Source organism: Cryptotermes secundus, unplaced genomic scaffold (assembly GCF_002891405.2).
Source record: "Cryptotermes secundus unplaced genomic scaffold, Csec_1.0 scaffold499, whole genome shotgun sequence".
NCBI lineage: Eukaryota > Metazoa > Arthropoda > Insecta > Blattodea > Kalotermitidae > Cryptotermes > Cryptotermes secundus.
In genome coordinates, this window is record NW_019738354.1 from 704,774 (window position 1) to 728,429 (window position 23,656).

Sequence of the window (23,656 nt, forward strand, 5' to 3'; positions counted from 1 at the left end):
AGTAAAGCATGGTAACTGATGTGATGAGGATGATGATAATGATTGTGGTTGTTGTTGTTGTTGTTGTTGTGGTTAAGTTCCTTGGCTGTATTTCTAGGTACTGGAAAACTGACTATACAACTTACCATCTAAATCATACACCTTGAAGAGGAACCTGATTTTATCATCTGGGGACTGGCCAGCAAACTGGTGCATTGCATCAATAAATTCTTGTAGAGAGATGGAACCTGAATTATCCTTATCAAAGATCTGGAACACTCGTTCTGTGAAGAATGGCTGGAAAGGAGTAAAACCAACCTCCTAACTAATGGAGTAACAAATGAATCATTTAAAAAATCTGTGCATGGTGAAGGTAAAACTGACCTTGGTGCCTAAGCATCACATTATCATTGCATGTAGTTGGTATGGAGGTAAAGCTCCATGGATTCAAGACTTTGTCATGATCTTGTGACATTATAACTGAAGAGAGAGCCGTTACTAGGCTATGGCACAATAAACAACTCATCACCATAACAACGATTATACACACAATGGAGGAACGGTTTTTCTGTGTGGTTCGTGTGGAGGCTATATAAAGAGTGGCAGTCTTCATAGTCTGAAGGCTCCCAGAGCTGTCTGACAGTAACATAAGGCCATGAGCCTCGTGGGACTCAGAATGAAAAATCAGTGTGCTTGCGAGGGCCAGCAGCAATTTAGCAGTCAGCTGGGCTCCAAACTACTTGGTGCATTCTGTACAACGAGTTGTATTTCTGTGCAGTGCTAACGATTCAGACTAACTGTAACTGCTATAATACCATCACTTATTTACTGATAGTGTCAAAACCGTTGTAGTTAGCGTGAATCGTTAGCACCACACAGAAGGCACCAAGTAGATGGGAGCCTATGGACTGTTGTGGCTGAGATAGATGGCTCTTGCTATATCAAGCCACATTCATGTAAGTTTGTTTGGCTCTCCATTTTTGTGAGTCCACTCAGCAGCACTCACTTTGTGAGTGTGAACCAGTACCTTGCATGGGGAGTTCTGAGCAGAAGTCACAGATATCACCTCCCCACTGCACAGACTTGTCATTAATATGCACTGCTTGAAAGTAATGACCATAGTATATGTATATGGTAAGGATTATAAAACAATATTTTTATTCTTTCAAAAATTCAGCAAGCAGAGTAACTGATAGCAATAACAGTAACCGCAGCAACTGACTGTTAGAAATAAAAATTTATAAGGGTGGGGTGGGCTCCAGTGGACTAACATTCATACTAATTTCGTGAAAAATGGTCTATTGATTCAATAGTTAGAAAATGGGCCACACATTAATAGCACTACAATATCAAAAACAACATCTTCGCCTCCTCACCCCCCAAAAGAAATAAAAGTAGACTAAAAATGAATTTGAAACTATGGAATTACATGTAAAGCCTGAAAGTAAATGACAGGGTCTACTGAAATGGTGTCTACAATACTCACATTCTTGGAGATGACGATCTTCTTGAAGTCATCGCGACGTATCTCTCGCTCGTTGCCCACCGTCTGTCGGAATAGCTGCTCCAGCCACTCCAAATTGCTCTTGTCGATCCCAGACCGAGGCCTGCAGAAACACTGGTTCTTTGAATATGGAGTTTACAAGAATTTATTGCTCATACTTTATTCTAAATAATAAAGATAAAGTTATCCTTGTGCTTGGCTAATTAAACACTACGTCATCAGGGCGTATGGGGGAGCAGATGTATAGATCCACATTTTCTTCACCTCGGCACTAGCTGGAGGTGAGTGGTCAGCTTCATGCCACGGCCGTTTTACCCCCAGGGAAACAGCCTCCGGTATTCATTGGATAGGAGGCCAGGTGGACCCCAGAGTCGGTCTGGACAACATGGAGAAGAGAAAATTCTTGACCCTACTGGGACTTAAACTCTGACCCCTCGGTTGTCCAGCCCATATGATTCTAAATAACAATTTAAGAAAATAAGTATATTCATATCACTTTTCAAAATTTATCGAAAGGTGTGTCTGAATATAGAAATTATTGCTAGGGCATATATTTTGGGACATGTAGTTAAAACATTGGCTACCAGATTACTCTACTTTTCAAACACTTGAAAAACACCGTACTGATAGCCTTGCGAATATTTTGGATGACAACGACTGTAGCAGCACCAAAGACACCATGATAACTTTACAGAAGGTTTACAGATGTATAAAATATTCAGCTGTCAGTGTATTTTATAACAGTCAAAGAATGCCATTACGATCTTGCACAGTGAAACAGCCATATCCTTAGGGGCATATTGGACATCGTAAGCGATGAATTTTTGAAGCTACGAAGTCAAACCTGTTATTACGAAAGATGATAAGCATGAGCATTTGTTTCCTACAATCTTCTGTCCCCGTGTATTAAACATTTAAAATGTTTTCAAATAATTTCTATACACGTTAATACTACCGAAAGCATGGAGGCACAATTGATCCTACCTCGAAATTCTTATTTATTAAAGAGGCAGTAGTAAATGAAGCTAGAAACTGAGATGTCTACGCAGCCATCAGCCAAAATTACCTAATGGTAAATTAATTCAATAGGAATCAAACTAACAGAATCGACAAGCATTTCATGACAATAAATATATATCATTAGCATTTATTATATTTAGGGTCGAGAATTAACATAATTAATGTGCCATCTATATAATTTAATCTAATAATTCAGGAGATCAATAATACTCTCCCATTCTCCCAAATAATTATACTCTAATCTTCCATGAATATAGTAATTTGGGGGATCATTACAGAAGCGTTACTTGAGTTCTTTCATATCTTGTGATCAAATATTATGTTCAGACTTGAATTAACGATATCTGGGATACCCTGATGAATGTTTCTCATTACTGCATGGTTAGAGAAATAATTCAACAAATTATCATAACCTAGGGCCCAGGATATGTGGATACGATGGGCTATAGTGCATAGAAACTCGTATGAAATTGTAATTTGCTCCAATTTTATGCCATTACGTTAATAGGACAGGTCTGGTGCTGTGTTCCGATTTCATATAAGACACGGGACGACGTAATTCTGAAATATCATTCATGTGAGTAACATTCATCGTGTGTGTGTGTGTGTGTGTGTGTGTGTGTGTGTGGGGGGGGGTCACTTTATTACTAATATTGTTTCTTCTAACGTCATTTTCGTCGGTCACGGTAGCCGAGTGGTCTAAGGCATGCACTGCCTTCGCTCGCTCGGAAGCCGGAATATTGGGTTCGAATCCAATTCAGGGCATGGATATTTGGTGTTTGTGTATATGCGGTTTGGGGCCGCGCCATAGCTCAAGCGGTTAGTTGCGGGCTTCCCACTGCGGCGGCCCGGGTTCGATCCCGGGTCTGGTCAAGTGGGATTTGTGGTGGACAAAGTGGCGCTGGGGCAGGTTTTCTCCGAGTGCTTCGGTTTCCCCTGCCAATCTTCCATTCCACCAATTGCTCCACAATCATCCTCACCTGTCATCTGGGGCTGGTACAATAGGCCAGGAGTGGCCGCAGTACAAGGGACTTAGTCCCACCCCACTAGAGGTCTGATCACCCGCATAACGAGTCCTACCGAATGTCTTAGATCCGGTAAACCGAAGTGAAACGCAGAGTTTCATGGAGGTAGGCCAAGGCCCAAATTGGGGCTGTAGGGCCAAGGGGGGAGAAATGTCATTTTCTGAGAGTCTTTCCTCGTGTCGGAATTTAGCAGCACAGCACCAGCCGAATCTATTCTCATTAGCCACTTCCTTTCTGCCATAAAATTTTCATGCAAGCTTTATAGCTGCTGCTTTATAAGTAGTTATCTAATGACACCATATCAGATACTGAGAGTAATAAAACAATGAGGTAAAGGCAAAGTTATGCCTGGACTTGATTAATTATCACACCATGAGGACATATGGGGGAGTGGAGGTATAGCTCCACCATTCTTAACCTCGACACTAGATGGAGGTGAGTGGTCAGCCTTACGCTCCTATCGCTTTACCCCCGGGGAAAGAGCCTCGGGTACCCATTGTAAGGGGGGTTAGGTGGATCCCAGAGCCGATCTTGAAGTTATGGAAAAGAGAAAAATATCTTGCCCCTCCAGGGAATCGAACCCCGACTCCTCGGTCGTCTACTGTTTTGAATTCTTAGCGTAGATCATGAGCCAGTTTGCCCGTACAATAAATTTAAAAGTGAGTGAATTACTGTTCTAATAGAGTATACTGGCTATATGTATTGGAGTGTTCTCCAATGGATGAGATCACGAGGCATTTCCAGAGAAATTCTTTCCGTATCGCAACACAAGGCACCGGGAATCCCTCCATCCCTTCCCTACATTACTGAAGTACAGGCTACTAAACCATTTAAAATGGCTATCCGTTCGCAGGTTGCAGTGGGTCGATCACTTATCCGGCTGTTCCAATAATGGACTGAGTTGAAGATCTTCATTTGGCGTAAAGTGGTTGGCATTAAAAAGAAACAGACAGAAAATGAGACTGGAACGCGTTGTAAGAAAAAGTATAAACGGAAATCAAGAAACTTGAAAAATGCATAGGCTACAGAGAAATTTGAAGTTTTCGCGAAGATGAAGGATGAAGTCTCCCGAATTCTCACACAGTGTAGTCTGGTTAACTTCCCCCCCCCCCTTGGCACTACAGCCGCAGTGGGTCTAGGCCTACCTCCACGAACTTCTCCGTTCACTTCGGTTTTTCTAGATCTTAGACATATGGTAGGACTCCTAGGGCGGGTGATCAGCTCGTCGCAAGGCCTCTACCTGTACACAAACACAGGAAAACGCACACAAACATTCATGCCCTGAGTGGGATTCGAACCCACGATCTCGGCTTCCGAGCGAGCGAAGACAGTGCACGCCTTAGACCGCTCGGCTATCGTGACCGGCTAGTTAACTTCTTACCTGTAGTTAATAGAAAATTCTACCTTAATGAAGGTAGCGTTTTCATGTGAAACGCCGGAAATTACCTACCAGACAACAAGGCGTCTTAACCCATAAGCCCACAATATGAAGTATATTACAGGAAATGGAAACATCTGACAATTGTGATTTTTCTACGTACTTCCTGTTCTAATGGATACTTACCGAGCATTGCTGAGATTAGCTAGGAACTCCATGGCTTGACCAGGCGTAACCATCCCGTCTAGATCCTGATCCACCAGCCGAAACAACTTGTCTACAATCTGAAATAAGCAATCGACCGTAAATATGCAGAACGAGATATCGCACATCCGGCCTGCACGTGGCTCTGGTTGCTGAGGACAACTGACGGTTCTGAGGTTTATCTTTGATTTCCCAGGTCCCTGCAGGAAGATGCCCGTCTAATAATGTAAGGTAGAGGTAAAGCTGTTCCTGTGCTTAATTAATTAAGCACTATGCCATGAAGGCATATGGGGGAGAGAAGGTGTAACTCCACCAGCTTTGGCCTCGGTACTATATGGAGGCGAGTAGCCAGCTTCATGCCCCGGCCACCTTACCCTTGAGGAACTCACTTCAGGTACCCATTGGATAGGAGGTTGATTTGACCCCAAAGCGTTCTTGATGTTATAGAGAAAATATTTTCCCCCGGCAGGAACTCCATGCAGCCCGTGGCCCGTCGCTATAACGACTGAGCTATCCAAAATGTTCTAATAAAAAACAAAGTTTGTAATTTAGTTCCGTCATTACGGTATACAGGGAATACGTACAGCAAAAGTTGACTTTGCTTCGACGTACTCTACTGAGGGCGCAGAAGGAAGTCTCGCGGATGGTAGAGAAGGCGACGGTCGGGGATTCCCCATTTTGTGCCTCTCACGTCCTGTGATTTTTCTTTGTTTTTCTGTAGCATATTTAACGACGCTGTAATTGACTCAGCATCCAGTGATTGGAAGATAGTGAATAATTAATTTGAAATAACGTGAAAGGAAGCGGCAGTGGCCTGAATGACCTGCTATCCAGGATTTTACCTAAAGGGACTGAGTAAAACCAAGTAAAATGTTAGCCAGGATTTGTTCCTCTCTTTATTTCTCTCAAGGAGAGAGTCCAGCAAATTTTCTCTTGTACACTCACGTCTTATCTCAATATTTGGTGCTATGCAAGAGTAGCTTAAACCAAATTTGGTTAAATTTGACAGATTTCCACAGTATATTCACATTGCCTCGTCTTTCGAAAGGTACTAAAAGCGTAAGAAAGTTATGCAATTCTTATGCAATAACCATACTTGGATATTACAGCAAATTAGGCCAAATATTTTCCAATTCATCTTTCATGTTATCATCCGACGCTGTGTAGTCTCAATACTGAAAGGGCCGTTAAATAATCCACGAAAACAATAATTTCGGACCGACAAATATTTGGCAACTTATACTGAACTGCGTGCAGAAAACCTTGTGGGTTTTCATGTAAAGTGTGTGTTTTTGATAAAGATTTTAATCTGTGGACGGATTTTAGTAGAAATTCCAAGTAACAGATTTCATGAAAAATCCGTTCCATGGTTCCACTCATAGACGGATGGACGGACGGACATATGGGGCGATTTCAATAATCACTCCACAATGATTTGAGCGTACCTAAAGATGGCAAGCACGATGTCAGCCATTAGCAAAAAACAGTGTTACCTATTGATATAGATCTAAATATCTTTAATCAACTTATGCTATTCGCTTTAATGTGCCCCTCATACCGAGCATGGAAGAAACGCTACATTTCAGTTACTACATGTACAGTATTAATAAGGTAAAGTAAAGTTGGCATTGTGCTTAACTAATTAAGTACAACTCCATGAAGGCGTATGGGGGGAGTGGATGTATAGATCCATGTTTTTTGACCTCGGTACTGGCCAGTATTCGTTATAAATTAAAAACCTCATACTGCAGTTGTACCAGAGAGACATGAATGTAAATAAGAAACCAGTATAATACTTAGGGGACGATTAGGCCGCGCCACAGCTCAAGCGGTTAGTCGCTGGCTTCCCACCGCGGCGGCCCGGGGTCGATCCCGCGTCTGGGCAAGTGGGATTTGTGGTGGACAAAGTGGTGCTGGGGCAGGTTTTCTCAGAATACTTCGGTTTCCCCTGTCAATCTTCATTCCACCAATTGCTCCACAATCACCTTCACCTATCATCTGGGGCTGGTATAATAGGCCAGAAGTGGCCGCAGTACAAGGGACTTAGTCCCACCCCACTAGCAACAAAAAAATAGGGGAAGTTTTGAGGGTCAGAGAGCTTCATTCGAGGCTGTAACTTTTGATATTACGAACATCGTCAGAGTTACTTAATACCTCCGATTTCAATTAACAGCAAGTGAAGCCGAATCCACAGGTTTTGAAGGGCGGTGTGTCGGCCTTTTGTATGGACATCCCATCAATGGAGTAGCTGTGACCTCAGTCATTCGTGGGGCGAACTGCTATTGAGACGGTGAGGTATGGCCTGCTTCTCTGTGTGTGTTTGTGTGTCTTGCGGCAAGCAGAGGGAAACGCGTAACCATCAGCTCTCTAATTTTCTGACTTGTTTCTGAATGGCTTGCTTAAGGATTGCCGTCTGGCGGATCTGCATGTGAGTTTGTATTGTTACGAACTTGCTGCAGGATAATTACTTTTTAACTTCGCCTTTTGTACGAGTTTTACATAAAGGAATTTGATGCGCACATCATAGAATGTTGCCATTTCTTTTTTACTTACGTTTTATAATATTACGCCCATAAATGTGTGTAAAAGTAAGTAAAAAGGAAGATATCCCTGTAACAGGCCGTGGAGGCCCATAGGGTTGTGAGATGTTGAGGTTCACACATTTTCTCGACAATCGGCTCACAGATGGCGGTAAGGTTGTCAGCCTTACGCGCCGGCCTCCCTTTACCCCAAAGAATATTCCTGGTACTCATTTCTGAGTCGAGCCCAGGGTCATAGTGCGACTGGAAGGATTAGGTAAATTGAAAAAATCCACCTCTTCGGTATTCGATTCCGCGACTCTCCTTCTTGTAGCATAGTGTCTCAACGAACTACGCAACCACGTGCCCCACAAATGTGTGTAACAATGCGATTTCTTACAGAGAAGCTATAAGACAGCGTGTTTTGCACTCTGTGCGGAGAATATACGAAAATAACAGTCTCATAAACTAATAATCTTATACTACAGACATACGTGTGAGTTCCGACATCGGTACCCGAATATAGCGCTCACTTAATTTGCTCTAAATGCTGTGACTAATACTTCCTCGCTTTCATTTGTCTTGGGTGCTTCCTCAGTGACCACTTATTTGTTAAGCTTACTTTATTTATTAAGCTGTAAGCTATTCTTTGTTTATTTTCTGCATTATTTAACATAAATTTTATAATCCATATGTATAAGAAAATAGTTGAAGAAAGCAGTCTTCTGGGATTTGGCACCGTGTATATGTGGTGTTAACCGACGTTTCGGAGGAACGTATCGCCCCCATCTTCAGGGTAGAAGAAAAAGTATAAGAATTCTGCAAGCGACAACACCGTACCGTTTCTCACGGTGTTGTCGCTTGCAGATTTCTTATACTTTTTCTTCTACCCTGAAGATGGGGGCGATACGTTCCTCCGAAACGTCGGTTAACACCACATATACACGGTGCCAAATCCCAGAAGACTGCTTTCTTCATAGTCACCGCCGTGAAAGCCTCAAATCTTACAAGGAAATAGTTACTACCTCCTTACTTTTAAAAAATGGGAACACATTGATTTCACGGTGGGCTTAAAGTGGAGACTGAATGTACCCCCAAAATGTTGGTAACTATCTACCAGACTATATGGCGCCACATATTCATATTCACCGGGCATAAGAACCTCAGATCTCGTGGAGACATATTATATTACGTATTATAACTTGAGTATTAAACAGTTCCTTAGAAATAGACAAAGTATTGTTTAAATTTCATGGAATTTTACGGATCAAATCTAATTTTGCCTTCAGGTTTCGGTGTGTACTCTAATACCAAATTTAATCGAAATCTGTGAAGAAGGTCGGAGATGAAACATTCAATCGGACCACCGTTACCTTCTCACTGTATTATAGTTTTAAAATCTCTCAACCAGCGACTTACGAAAACGTGTTATTTATTTGGTAACAAAAAAGGAACTTCGTGGCCTATAGTCCGCAAGCGAAATATACCAACCGAGCGACCGCCGCTTGTCGGCGAAGTTAGTGCCAAATTTAGCGGATAGAGGGTGCCGCGTGGTCAGCGCAACGGATCCCAACGGCCGTTATCTCGGTTTTCTAGACCGGAAAATAATTATCAGTATATTCAGGAATTAAACTTGACAGGCCAGTGAACTTCGTGGCAGGAGGAGCTCGGGAAGATACTATTAAAACGGATCAAAGTATTGGGTGAGGGAGTGCGGAGTGGATTCAGCTAGTTCAAGACAGAGTACAGCGTCGGATTCTTATGAAGCAATACACCATATGGTTCCGTAAAAGACAGAAAATTTACTAACCAACTAAGTGACTATCAGCTTCTCAAGAAGGACCCTACACCATCCAGTCAAGACATTAATTAGATTCAGATTGCGTCAGATTAAAATCCGAAGGTTTTAAAACGCCAAATTTGGGGGTGTGGACTGGACCCATTTAGCTTTGGACAAAGGCGAGTGAGGGGCTCCTGTAAATATGGTAATGAACATTTGGGTGCCATAAAAGGAGAGGTATTTCTTGACTAGCTACGTGACTATTAGTTTCTCAAGAAGAACTCCGCTTCAATGAATAGACGATAGCGTGTGTATTCATAAGGTGTTCATGTTACATATGCATAACAAATGCCTAACAACAGCCTGTAGCATCCTGTTCCAGAGAGCTATAAGATATCTCTCTAGCTTTCTGTCAGCTGTGCTTTCCCACAGATAGATAATGTGTCAGAAGACACATTCGTTTAAATAATTGGCATCTAGTAAACAAACCGAGAGTTAAAAAAAACAATACATTTATCATTTTAAGTAGCTGAGGATACTTTTATTACCTTTCCAGCAGTCACGAACTCCCGAAATATAAATATATAAAATTACGTCATACGTCTCTCAGCATAGAATCAATTTCACTCGAGTCAAAATCCCCCGTTGCTATTATGGCAATCGGTACTGGAACCTGTCACAGGAGAACAAAAAAGTCAAAGATGAATCTCTCTTGTTCTTGCGAAGGAATTCAGGCCCGCAGCAATAAATGAAAACCATATGAATTAATACCCTATATTAAAGATCGTAGATTATAACCAGAAAGAAATAATGACTTTGAGCACCTTATGAGAGATACTCTAACGTTTGGTAACCAATTTACCACCACCACATCTTACACTGGCAAATAAAGAGTCTGTAGTATCTCTCAATGTTGTTTCGGTTGTCATGTTGTCATCTAACAATGCGACAACCACCTAGCAAGGAAATACAAATTCTGTTGTGTAACTGGCAGATAAGATAAATGATACGCGATTTATTCTCTTAATTAAATTCTAAATGCAATCCGAAAACTTTAGTCTTATTAGACATCGTTATACTCCGTCGCCAAAGAAACAAAATAAAGACGGAAAAACACGGTCGCCGGTTACCCTGAGGCGAGACAATTTTGCGACATTAAAGAGAGTCATGTATATTAAGAGACTTCTTTCGAATTTCATAATTTTTTTTAAATTTGTCACTATACAGAGTGTCCCAGGAGGAATGTGCCAAACTTCGGGAGGGTGTTCCTTATGTTAAAGTATGCCGATATAACCCAAAACACCCATGTCCAAAGTTGAACGGTTACGGAGATAATGGCCAGAGAAGTGTGAAACTTTGATAGGTGTTACACACATGTTGATTACAAAATACATATTAAAACTGGCAGGAATATGTGGTTTCTGTAACGTTAATAATGTACGTAACATCAAACTAACTTGTGAGTGACATGAAGCCATTAAATTGAACTACAAAAAACTCGCATGCCATCTCAAAGTTGTCGTTCCAAGCACTATACATGACACATGAATGGCAAGCGCTGACGTAACATTGCTGACTGCGGGTTCTGGTATGCGAGTGTATGGGACTAACGTGAGCTGCCATCACCACACTCAAGGACAAACACAGATAAGAGTAGCAAGCTGACAGGTACAGTGCGTGGACCCGCCAGGAGACCACACTTTTCTCGGGCCATTATCTCCGTAACAGTTCAACTTTGGACATAGGTGTTTTGGGTTTTATCGGCATAGTTTAACATAAGGAACATCCTCCTGAAGTCTGGCACATTCCTCCTGGGACACCCTGTATTGGCAGTAGCTCTCCAACTATTTCTCTCATTTAAACGGAAGAGTGGAGAGAAAAAAAAGGTTTAACCCTTTAAATGACGAAATAAATTTAATAATGAAGAATGCCGTCTTCTGGGATGTGGCGAAGTGCAGATCTTGTGTAGACCGACGTTTCGGAGGAAGCTATCGCCTCAATCTTCAGGGGCATGGAGGCGACACGTTCTTCCGAAACGTCGGTTTACACAAGACTTACACAGCGCCAAATCCCAGAAGACGGCATTCTTCATAGTTACCGCCGTGGAAACCTCAAATCTTACAAATTTAATAATACTTAAAGACCTGCTCCCCACCTCCAAGACAACACATCACACCACCGTTATTAATAAAAGTCTTCTAATTATGTTTAAGAAGGTTTCCACCATTTATTCAGGGAATGAAATGAGGCCCATATGGATTGCTGGCGACACGCCGAGGCATTAAATTTAAAATAGATGGTACACGTGGTTGCCACTGCCTATAAATGGCGTTAAATGCGTATGTATTTAAGTATAAATCCCTCGCCATTGCCGAAAGTGATACAGAGCTAGGCCATGTACGTCCCTTTCCCAGCAACAAAGTAGCGCTTTGGTTACAACTCCAAAATATCAGAAGTAAGTGCGGCTTTATGAATCCTTCTCGTGTCCAGTGCTCACATCGCTGTAACAAGGCAGTACAAAAAAAAAACTCCGTGGTTTTAGTGCGCAAGCGAACTATACCGACCGAGCGACCGCCGCTTGTCGGCGAAGTTAGTGCCAACTAGTTAAAAATAATTTTGTAGCAAAGGGATCAATTGCCGGTCACGGTAGCCGAGCGGTCTAAGGCGTGCACTGTCTTCGCTCGCTCAGAAGCCGGGATCGTGGGTTCGAATCCCACTCAGGGCATGGATGTTTGTGTGCGCTTTTCTGTGTTTGTCTACAGGTAGAGGCCTTGCGACGAGCTGATCACCCGCCCAAGGAGTCCTACCGAATGTGTAAGATCTAGAAAAACCGAAGTGAACGGAGTTCATGGAGGTAGGCCTAGGCCCACTGGGGCTGTAGTGCCAAGAGGGAAAAAAGGGGGGGGTCAATTTGTAATACGCCGTAACAACAATAGGTAATTATTTCGAAGAGTTTGGATTGGTGAATGACCTTTCGGTTTGGTGACTAAAACTTGGTATAATATTTCAAGCCATGTTCATAGGCCTTGAAGCAAGAGAATGAAATTGGGCACCATACAAGGCAAACGACTGGTGATGGTATCCAGGCCGCACATAAATAAGCTTTAATTAGAAGTGTCATTTCAAGCGTTGCCAGTATTTATTGTTTTGCGTGAACACCGAGACCAGCAGCGCAGCGGGTTCGAGGATAACTCGTAATTGCGGTCCAGTACGGCTGTATTCTGATTCACTTGGATGTCGAAAGAAAATGCGTCCATTTACACGTTATCTGGATGCTTCATTAAACGATAAATGGAATTAAATGTTTCCACAGGTCCCGTAACAAATATGGAGAACGTGGAAGTCTAGAATGGGCTTTTCCAAAAAGAATTATTTGTCGTTTCTTCTTGTGAATGACGAAATTAATTTATTTTCTTGGGACACTGTAATTATGAATGTGACATAACCGAATTAATATCTTCCTACTGCAAGCACTATGTGCTTTTTCTACAGATCACTGGAAACAGAGACGGCAAACAGTATGCATTTATAGAATCAAACAACCACATTTATCTACAGAAATGCATAAGAAATTTATCCATACATCGTCTGTTTTTGTATAATATCAATTACATGACTGCATTCTTTACGTATTTCTATTAATTGTACACACCATGGTGCAACATTATACTATAAATATATTTAGCTTCTGCACTTCTAAGACATTCGACATTTATTTGATCCACGTTACAAGAAGTTCCTTCGGTTTTAACCGCAGAATCAATTTGTATGTAAACGTAACTGGAATTTAATTCCTTTGCTGTCTTCTCTACAATTACGTAGCACTTTACAGAAACTTCGTGCTGAATTGTCAGCAACTGCCGTGTATTTTAAGCAATTAGTTCCGCCCAATCTCTTCCCCCCCCCTTCCACTCCTTATTGGAACATCAAGAATTCTCACTTCGTTCTGAGAATCGTTTCTTCCCAGATATCAAATTACCTGTCGAGTTAACTTTAGCGTTCCGCTCAATCGCTTGCGATAAACGGAGGGGCATCTTATTTATTGCTAGGTACCTGATGAGTAGATCATTACTGAGACTGTTTTGGGAACACTGTTAGCGAGTGAGGAAGCTTCCTGCCAACGCGCCGAAAGCCCATTCTTACGCCTGCATTCCACAAATGTAACCTTTCACACTTTAAGAGTGATTATTATTCAACTAACACATCTTGCTCTGCGAGGAACAAGGGGTTATGTGTGTTACTTCAGTCCAGTGACGATTACAGGGAGCCCGAAGTTGTTTCTTCTCGAAAGTGATATTAACAGATTTCTGAAAATTCTCTTTCCAGTCTGTGTAGACCTATATGCGGTGTCCATTTCAAACGGACGTTCTGTACGCCGTCAACAATATCGTAGTTCTCGGTCTGTTACAAGTACTCTGATCACCAGGCTAATAAAACAAATGTTTGTAGTTTCTGTTTTTCGTTCACCATTTTCTTTCTCTTATCCCATATTTAACTTTGAATAAAAACGCGATTTACGTTGTATAACATTGCTAAAATATTGCGTGGTCACGTAAAAAAATAATCTTCGTGTTTTGATTTAGCAATATCTGTTTATTACTTCAGTTAATAAGTTATATTTGTGTATTCGTTCATTTAAACGTCCAGATACGAGTACTTCAAACTCAGGATATCTGTTTCTGAACTGTCCAACAGTCTGATTCATTCATTCATCTGTGGTTCTACAGCTCTTTGTTGCACCTCTGGCCGCCTTTTCAGCTTCTTAATCTTTTACACGGTCGGTAGGACTCCTTGGACGGGGGATCAGACCTTCGCAAGGCCGCTACTTACATATAAGAGAGCACAAACAGAATAAACGCACACAGACAGTCATGCCTTGAGTGGGATTCGAACCTACGATCCCAGTGTTTAAGCGAGTAAAGAGAGTTCATGCCCTAGACCGTGCGGCCACTGTGATCAGCTGTCCAGTAGTGGTCATTTATAATAACTAACTCAGAAGAGTTACGTGAAGTGTTGCTTCTTAGTGTGAAATAGAAACCAAGCATGGAAAAGTAAATGAAATCGTATATTTTCGAAATAGTCAAAGAAACAGCATAGCCTAACGAAAATGTAATTATTGAAGTTCACTGCAACGGCACTGTAGAGCAATCTCGATAGGACAATTTGTCATGAGGGCTGTTACGAATAGGACACAGAACTGAAGATTACTGTGCTTGTGGATGTGACATCATGTCTTGCAGAAAGTTACCAAAGTTTCGAGGAGGTAACATCTCCACGGTCTCGAAATTCAGTTCTTAAATGCAAAATTTCCATATCGCTATTAACGTTCATGATACGGTCTGAACATCATTCATGGGATGTTTCAGAAAACGTTATGATTAACTTCGAGCACCTTCACCGTTTATGTTAACGACCCTGCACCAACTGTATAGGTTATTTAGCGTCGAACTGCAGGTCGATCACGAAATTAGGAGTTCAAATGACATTGTATCATGATGTGCTTCGAGGTACTTAAGAAAACCACGAAATTTCGGAATAATTAATTTCCAGGCTATATATCTGTCTATGTCTCTACAGCCTTTGTGGGCCTTGGCCGCTTTTTCATTTACTGAATCTATGCACAGTCGGCAGGACTCCTTGGACGGGGGATCAGCCCCTCACAGGGCCACTACCTATACACAGAACATACACAGAATAAACGCACAGAGACATCAACGCCTTGAGTGGGATTCGAAACCACGATCACAGTGTTCGAACAGGCGAAAACGGTTCGTGCCTTAGAACACGCGGCCACTTTGATCGGCTAATTTCCAGGCTAAGGCTCGAAGCGTACTTTTTAATTATTAAACAAGCGCGGTAACCTTTAGAACTACATCAAATTATTTGATTGTACTTTAATATAAGTTCCCAATACAAAATGTAATTCAGATCCAATCACAAGTAAAGGCTGGGCAGATTTGAATTATAAATATTCATTCTTTGTTATAAGATTTGCATAAAATGTTTGATTAAAATCTTTCGACAGCAAATTTGACGATCTGCTATGGAAGTCACCTGTCTCTACACAACTCCTCCTCAAGTTACACATAGTTCGTTGTTCCATGAAGCTGGTATCTCTAAACCAGTGCAGTATTTTTGTTTTTGTGACTCGCCATTAGGCAGGAATATGCCTTGCGCCATAATCAGAGCCCATGATGAGCAGGACGCCTACACTGCGGTGGGAAATTATTTGCGTGGGGAGTCCCAGGAAACAGGCAGTGATGCAGGGCTAATACACCGATACTGCATAGGGGAACCTGGCAATAAGAGAAATTATACTTGGAGAAGAGCACAATTTACGAAGCTCCTCATTATATAGTTTTCTCCAGCCTCCCGTCACTTCATCTCTCTTTGGCCCAAATATTCTCTTCAACATCCTGTTCTCAAACACCCTCAGTCTATGTTCCTCCATTAATGTAAGAGACCAAGTTTCACACCCATACAGAACCACAGGCAAAATTATAGTTTCGTATATTATAATTTTTATGTTTTTACACAGCAGACGAGAAGACAAAAGGTCCTGGACTGATAGCAAGCTGAGACTTACAGCACGCATGATAATGTGAGAAGTGCATGCAGAAATTTAGTTCGAGAACCTGAATGGAAGAATCCGATTCGGAGACTTAATCGTGGGTAAATATTTAACTTGATCTTAATGTAGAAAGGTTGTGGGGTGTGCACCTTATTCGGCTGGATCAGGAGTTAGGGTCTGGTTCTTATAAATGTAGTAAACACCATAAGAGGCCGAGAAGTTTTTGAAAAAATAAGCGACTCTCAGATTCTCAAGAAAGACTCCATTCAGTGTAGTTAATCAGTTAAGAGAGTAAGACAGGCCTGTTCATACCGACAGGAAAACAAAGTAGAATAGGGCACTTTCTTCTTATTTTCTTCATTTAAAATCTATTAATTTAAGCAGCCACGCTAAATACTGGGATAGTACAAAGTTGTCTGCAACACCCCTCGCACAGTTAAGTAGTAATTAACCATCTCAGTCCCTTAGCATTAATTGTGCGGGACAGGGCGTTATTTATTGCTTCATCGCAATGGGTATTTAGATCGCAATTTGCATTAATTTTCAGGTTTCTCTTAAGGTCTTAAACTGAATGCTCATTTTTGCACACGATTCCATTATAATCCTGAGGCTGAGGGGGCAAACATGAAAAAGAAAAATAAATTCAACATATTTTTGTTATTCTATTGAAGAAACTGTCACTGACCAAAATTTAACATGTCACTCCCGGTTTCTTGGGTCTGAAAGCACAAGTTTCAGAGCAATGCTAAGATCTAAGAGCTCTTTTCCCTCTACTTCGAGATCCTCAATAAACATGTAACTTTGAACTTACCCCTTTCGCTTGGAAAATCTGGTAGAACTTTTCTAGAGTGATGGCATCTTCACCACACAGAACGTAGGCTACGCTCTCGACTTGCTCTGCGAAGTCGATCTGTTTCTCGTCCCTGAAACACAGACAGGGACCAGGGTCAACGCGACGTGACAGTCATGAAGGGTTCAACTGAAGGCGATGTGCCTAGTTCCACCGTCCTTCAGGACTAATATCATCACAATTTCTGTCAAGCGGGGTGCCCTTAACCCTTTCAAACCATGAAATTCATCTACATAATAGTCATAAATTCTGTTCGTGCCTCATAGTAGACACTGCATCTCCATTACAGAGCCAATTGATTAATTCTGTATAGGCAAATAATCGCTATTTAATGTGAGAACCGTACGACACATACATTCTCCTCCTGTTGCGCCGGTTTGTTAAATTTTTTGTGACAGGCTGTTACGACATGAAATTTTCTTTTGCAACGTAATGATGTACCTCTCATAAGTGGGTTTATGCGAACGCCGGTCTCGCTTCGCGGTAACAAAAAGGGAAACTGAACCAAAACCTAAGCAGGAATAAGTCATAAAGGAGTACAAGACGGAGTAAGATTCAACCTAATAATAAATACCAAATTTATTATAAAGAAGATGATATATATGTATATAGGAAAGAATAAAATCAAACAGATTTAGAATAGTATGATTAACCCCAATTTATATAAAATCGTAAAATATAAAGTCTTGATTCTCAGGCAAACTATGTGTAAGCGTATGTGAACCGTCCCTAGATACAAGTAACTGAATGATTTTTCAATGAAAACAAGCCCAGAAACTAGGAAACAACTCATCTTCCACCCTTCATTTCATATTAATCCCAAGTCAGAATGAATTTACAGTGCATATCGCATCCCCACATGACCTCAAATCTAAACCTCATTAATCACGGAGTGAATGAATTTGATCTAGAAACAACAGTACCAAGAAACCAACTACAAAATTATTCTTATTCTTATTCTGCCTTGAAGTATTAGGCTCTTTGACCTGTTCCGATTCAGTAATTACTGTGAAATGATTAATCTATAGATAGTTGGTAGGACTCCTTGAATGGGGGATCAGCCCGTCGCAAGACTGCTACCTACACAGGACAACACGAACATAGAATAAACGTAGGTAGACGTCCATGCATTGAGTGGGAGTCGAATCCACTGTTTGTACGGGCGAAGACATTTCGCACTTTAGATTGCGCGGTTAGTCTGACCGGCAAAACGGATAATTCATAAGTTAAAATGCTCTACAGATTATGTTCGTATTTAATTCGTCGCAGCAACAAGCATAATAAGATAAGGTACTTCATATTGTCGTGACCACATCGTACATACATCATATCACGTACTTACTCACGGAAGTGAACCCTTCTTGAGGAGCCGCCAATTCTGCAGCTACTTAAAAATTTCCCAGCATTTTTATGGAACCCGAAAGTTCATTACCGTGTTCACAAGAGCCCTCCACTGGTCCCTCTCCTAAGCCAGATAAATCCAATCCATACCATCCCATCCTATCTACACACATAATATTATCATATTTATTATGATATGTATTCCAAGGCTAGGCAATTACTAAACCCCGAATGGATTTATTGAGCAAACTGGAAATATGTGTGTGATTTTCGGACAATCAATAGAAGAGTCAAGAGTAACCATTCTACCTTCCACTTTGTTCGTTTTCTTTTCGTTGGATGATGATAAACACGCTCTGTAGGTTTTTTTTTATATATATATTTATTAGCAATCAGAATAAAATACATTCTTTTAGCTAATTTGCTAATTTAAACACCGTCCTCGTGTGCGCTCTGTAGGTTAAACGCAGGTTTTAACGTCAAAGAAGGCAGTACGTAATGTAAACACTGTTCCATGAAGGGCTGATCAGTTAAGAATCCTCGACTCATTCTGCCAAAGCAACAACAAGAACTCCAAATTCTTATCCAGGGTGTCTAGGGTTCGAATATCTGTCCGAAACTTGTTTCCTGAAATCGTGGGATTGATTTACTGAGGAGTTACATAAAGAAGATTTTTTTTTTTATTCAGATGTACAGGTTCTGTAGCGCCGAACATCACTGTGACTGCGAGTAATGGCTTATCGATAAGGGATGGATGTACAGCGACTGCCATGTCATGGACCTAGTAGCTGAGTTTGTGGCGTTAAAATATGCACAAGTTACTAGAAAGCAAACTGCTGTTACTTCAGCCAGCAAAATAAGTAAGTCGATGTAAAAGGAAAAGAGATATTCTAAAAGATGGGAACATGAGCCCTGTTGGTGCTGTTGATGGATAGAAACACCTCTTGTAAATGTGTACACTCGCTTGTTCTGCACCTATTGTTTTTTTCCGCCCATGCTCATGTATTAGTAGTAGAACATCTCCCAGACGTGCTACGTCATGCAAGGGCCTCTATAGTGACTGGAAATCCTACCAAGTCCTTCTTCGAGCATTGCATTCACGGATTAAATAATGATTTATCATTTTTATCTTACATTTCTGCCTTAAGGAAAAAATGTTGCTTATGAGATCACTAAACTGTGTCCCCCACTTAAACTTTTAAAACACTTGACCTTTTTTCACGAAACTTGGTACGAACATGATGTCATTTGAGGCGTACTTTTTAATATCCTACTTCAGTAATAACAATAAGACCGGCCTCCGTAGTCTAGAGGTAACGTTCCCACCTCATGACTCGTGGTACGCGGGTTCAAATACCCGGCGGAGGTCGACGAATTTTTAAGGGCGGAAAAATTAAGGGAACAAGTCCTGCGGGAGGGACTTTAAAGCCGTGTGTCCCGTGTCGTAGCTTTACGGCACGTAAAAGAACCTCATATCTCCAAAGGAGGTCACTGAGCCAAATTCAAGGACGTTTCCCGCCCAACAGTAGTCTCTAAGGCCTCTGATAGAGGGGGGAAGCATTATAGACACCGCCAAGCTAGTGGAGGCCGAACTCGCTGGCTCGGCGGGACTGACGGTACGCACCAATATCGGTAGGGTATAGAGACTGGTAGAATATCATAGAGGGAAGCACAATGGACCAATACTGGTCTAAGTGCATGGGGAAACCCACCCTCTCCAATAACTAACTAACTAACTAACTAACTAATAACAATAAGGCGAACACGTGAACTTTGTGGTGACGCTTAATTACATAACTTCGAAAAATATGCTACCTTTAAAGCGGTTTCTTTTTTGTAGAACACAAAAAAAACACAAGAGAGGGTGTGAAAATTCTCTTCAGTTTTCAGTTTGATTGCGATAAATAATGAACCATTGGAGTTCTACACGTATGGCGGAACACATGTTATAAACATGCCCTTATACAGTGGACCATCGAATTTCGAACGGTTTGATATTCGAACAACTTGAAACTCGAACGAAAAATTCAAGGAAAATCCGGTTTTTAAACTCGAACAAAAAACTCTGAAAGTCGAACAAAGAATCACGTGGTCGTCACGTGGTAGCCTTCTCTCTCTGCTTGGCCGCATGCGCAGTTGCTCGGTCAGTTCTCCCGTGACTAGTTCAGTGAGCGTCTCGCAAATTCTGTCTGCTTTTAAGCGTTTTATTTATTTCTTTCGGTTACTTTTATATTATCTTTAATAGTACCCATTCATAATGGCACACTCCATAGTGTTGCTGCTGCACCAGCCTGCTGGAGATGCCAAACAAGTATCTTCCTTAAGGGTGGAACATGAATTACAAGTGCTTGAAAAAAAAACCGTGAGGGGCGAAGAAAGTGGGAAATCCAGGTATTACACAAGGAGGAACTTCGTGATTTATACAGTTTGTGTAATATTGTTAAGATAATGAAATTAAGGAGGTTAAGAAGGGATGAATTTGTCGCTCGGATAGGGAGTCCCAAGAAATGCAATGCTACAATATAACCTTAATTTCATAATTTCATTTTCAGATGCATTGTAGTGTCTAAATCTGTAATTGTATTACTCAGCCGTTCCAGTATTAATATAACTGTAACCTACTGCATTATTACAAAGATAGCTACACCTGTAACAGGAATCGTTCTGTACAGTAATCCGATGAACACAAATATCACTCAGAGCGAGAAGAGTAAGTTACGAAGATAGCGCACTCCTCTGAAACGTCGTCAAACATCTACAAAACTATATGGCGTCACGTGCGAGAAGAAATTATTCTTCTAGTTAACAGGTTAAGCGAACATTAGCACCAACCGTCATGAAGTCTAGCACAGTGGTTTTCGAAAAACAAATATGGATTCTGTCTTAAGTTAATTCAACACACCAAGTCTCTATTACCTTACTTACTTATGGAGCTGAGCCCTTCTTGAGGAGCCGCCAAATCTGCAGCTACTCAAGAAGTCTCTATTACCTACTACAATGAAAAGTAAAATTTTATGGATTTATAATTATCATGCCGGTCACGGTAGCCGAGCGGTCTAAGGCATGCACTGTCTTCGCTCTCTCGGAAGCCGAGATCGTGGGTTCGAATTCCACTCAGGGCATGGATGTTTGTGTGCGTTTTTCTGTGTTTGTCTACAGGTAGAGGCCTTGCCACGAGCTGATCACTCACCCAAGGAGTCCTACCGTATATGTAAGATCTAGAAAAACCGAAGTGAACGTAGTTCATGGAGGTAGGCCTAGGCCCACTGGGGATGTAGTGCCAAGGGGAAAAAATAATTATCATATTTTTATTATAAAATGGGTACTGAGAACAAACTGTACTTCCCACACATACTTCGCCTGAAGGCGAGACAATTAGCGGGTTGAAGCGGAACAATGGAAGCCTACTTCGGATCGGACCGAGAAGAGAACAGATAACCTCCTGGTGGTTCAAAACATCAATAGTAAGTGGACCGTTACAACCTGAATGCAAATGAGATACCCGTACGAGTGGTCTAAAGAGGATTAGAATTACAGAAAGCCTTAACGTAAAGATGATCAGATGGAAAATATGAATGCGAGAGAACACACATGTACAGTCAAGCTCAAAATATTCACAACGGAGTCTGTACAGAATGAAACGAGAATGTTAATACTCTGTTTCGTGGATGCTGGTTTATATGTCGTCAGAGCAGAGCGGTTACAAATTCTCGTTATTATAATAACGGTTATTTATAATATATGGATATCTAGTGTTTGTAGTCTTCGCTGACGAGGCAGAAAGCAAATGCCTGTTTCATTCTAATTATAAGAACTGTGTTCTATATGAATCAGAGGGTTATTAGCCTTTTGTTAGGGGTTGAATAAAATTCTGTAACTCCAAAGAATGAAATACAATGTACTAATCTCCGACTTCTGTCCTGAAAATGGAAGCAGTATATTTCTCCGAAACGTTTATACTACCTACCAGACCACGGAGTCAAAACTCTGAACACAATATGAATCTTCGCCATGAAAACCTCAAGTCGTGTGTAGGTAAACTAAAGTTAGGATAAAGTTTTCCTTGTGCTTAATTAAGCGCCACGCCATGAAGACGCGTGGGAGAGTGGAGGACGAGTTCCATGTACTCTTAACTTCTCCACCAGAAGGCGATGAGTATCATCTTCACGCCCCGGCTAATTTACCCCAAAGGAAAGAGCCCCGATATTCATTGGATCAAGGCTGGGTGGGCGCCAGAGCCGGTTTGAAACCTGAGGAAAAGAAAAATCTCTATTCTCGCCAGCATCGAACCCCGTTTCTCTGTTCGTCCAGCCCATAATCCAGTCGCTAAAATGACTGAGCTACGCCTGCTGTAATATAAGTAAACACCGGACTGATATAACAAACGGTCATGTATTTCAAACAAGCATAATAAATACTGTAATGTGTAATGTCACATATTTACTATGTAAGAACGCTGGGTGAGAGAAAGAATTAGATAAGACAGGTAAAAATAATGCAGCAATAAATAATACGAACCAGAAAATACATATTCAAATGAGTTAAACAATTATCTTATGTTCTTTACAGCAGAGAAATTTATAGTCAACGTCACTTATCACCTTCATTCGTTTGCACCTTAACCCGTGAGATTTCTGACCACTTCTTCAAGAACCTACTTCTACGAGACAAATTTTAATGCTATATTTACGGCTCCCAAATATTCTCTTTCTGTAAAATATTCAAGGAAAAAAATTCGCGTCTGCCGACTAATTTTCTGGTTTCCAGCAGAGACGGGCGGACAGGCGAAACCACTGAACGTCAACTGTCTAAGTTGTTTTGACTGAAGGTGTACACTCGTACAGCTCAATTGCTATATGATGTTCTATGTTCCTTTCTGATCTGATTGGTCACTGTAACAGACAACACAATGCAGGAGGGCGATATTGGGCGCAAGAACAACACTGATATGACATCTCTATATTCCTTCCGTCTAACTATCCATTCCTTGTAACATGCCACGTAACCTCCGTTAACAGCCAACTTATTAATTCTACATGGTCTGCGGTATGCTGCGAAGCTTACCGCACGGTGAACGGTTGGCCTGTCTTAAAACAATGCGTGTTCCTACATCCACACAGACTTTCCGTACTAAGGTTCTTGCCTCAGAACAGTTTTCACGTCATCGACATCGCTATGGGTATCGGAAAGATCCTTGTGTATTACTGGTGTTCATCTGGCTGTCGGTATTTTCTTTGGTATGAAATGAACTCTGCTTTTGTTAGGCGCTTTTTGATGATGTTAATGAGAAAATTTGGGGAATTGCGAGTACTAGACAAACCGAGTGACTCACAATTTCATGGAATCAGTTAACCATTCACTTTCCATTTCCTGAGTGTCCTACTACAACGAGGCTCAGATGACCGAGATAAGTGGAAATTATCTATCACCCAGGCCGCGGATTGGAGAAGAGACTCCTCGTTTTCAGAAAGATCGCCTTGTAACT

General features: G+C 41.3%; 1 protein-coding gene across 7 annotated transcripts in view; it reads right to left on the reverse strand.

Annotated features, from left to right (window-relative positions):
- LOC111870791 (NADPH oxidase 5) overlaps positions 1–23,656 on the reverse strand; it is a 404,301-nt gene that overhangs the window by 22,857 nt on the left and 357,788 nt on the right. For all 7 annotated transcript variants that reach the window (XM_023863331.2, XM_023863330.2, XM_023863327.2 and 4 more), the window contains 4 exons: positions 16,792–16,903; positions 5,093–5,190; positions 1,466–1,586; positions 126–276 (listed from right to left, as the gene is read on the reverse strand). In XM_023863331.2, coding sequence (XP_023719099.1) covers positions 126–276; positions 1,466–1,586; positions 5,093–5,190; positions 16,792–16,903 — 482 coding nt within the window. The remainder of the gene's footprint in view (positions 1–125; positions 277–1,465; positions 1,587–5,092; positions 5,191–16,791; positions 16,904–23,656) is intronic.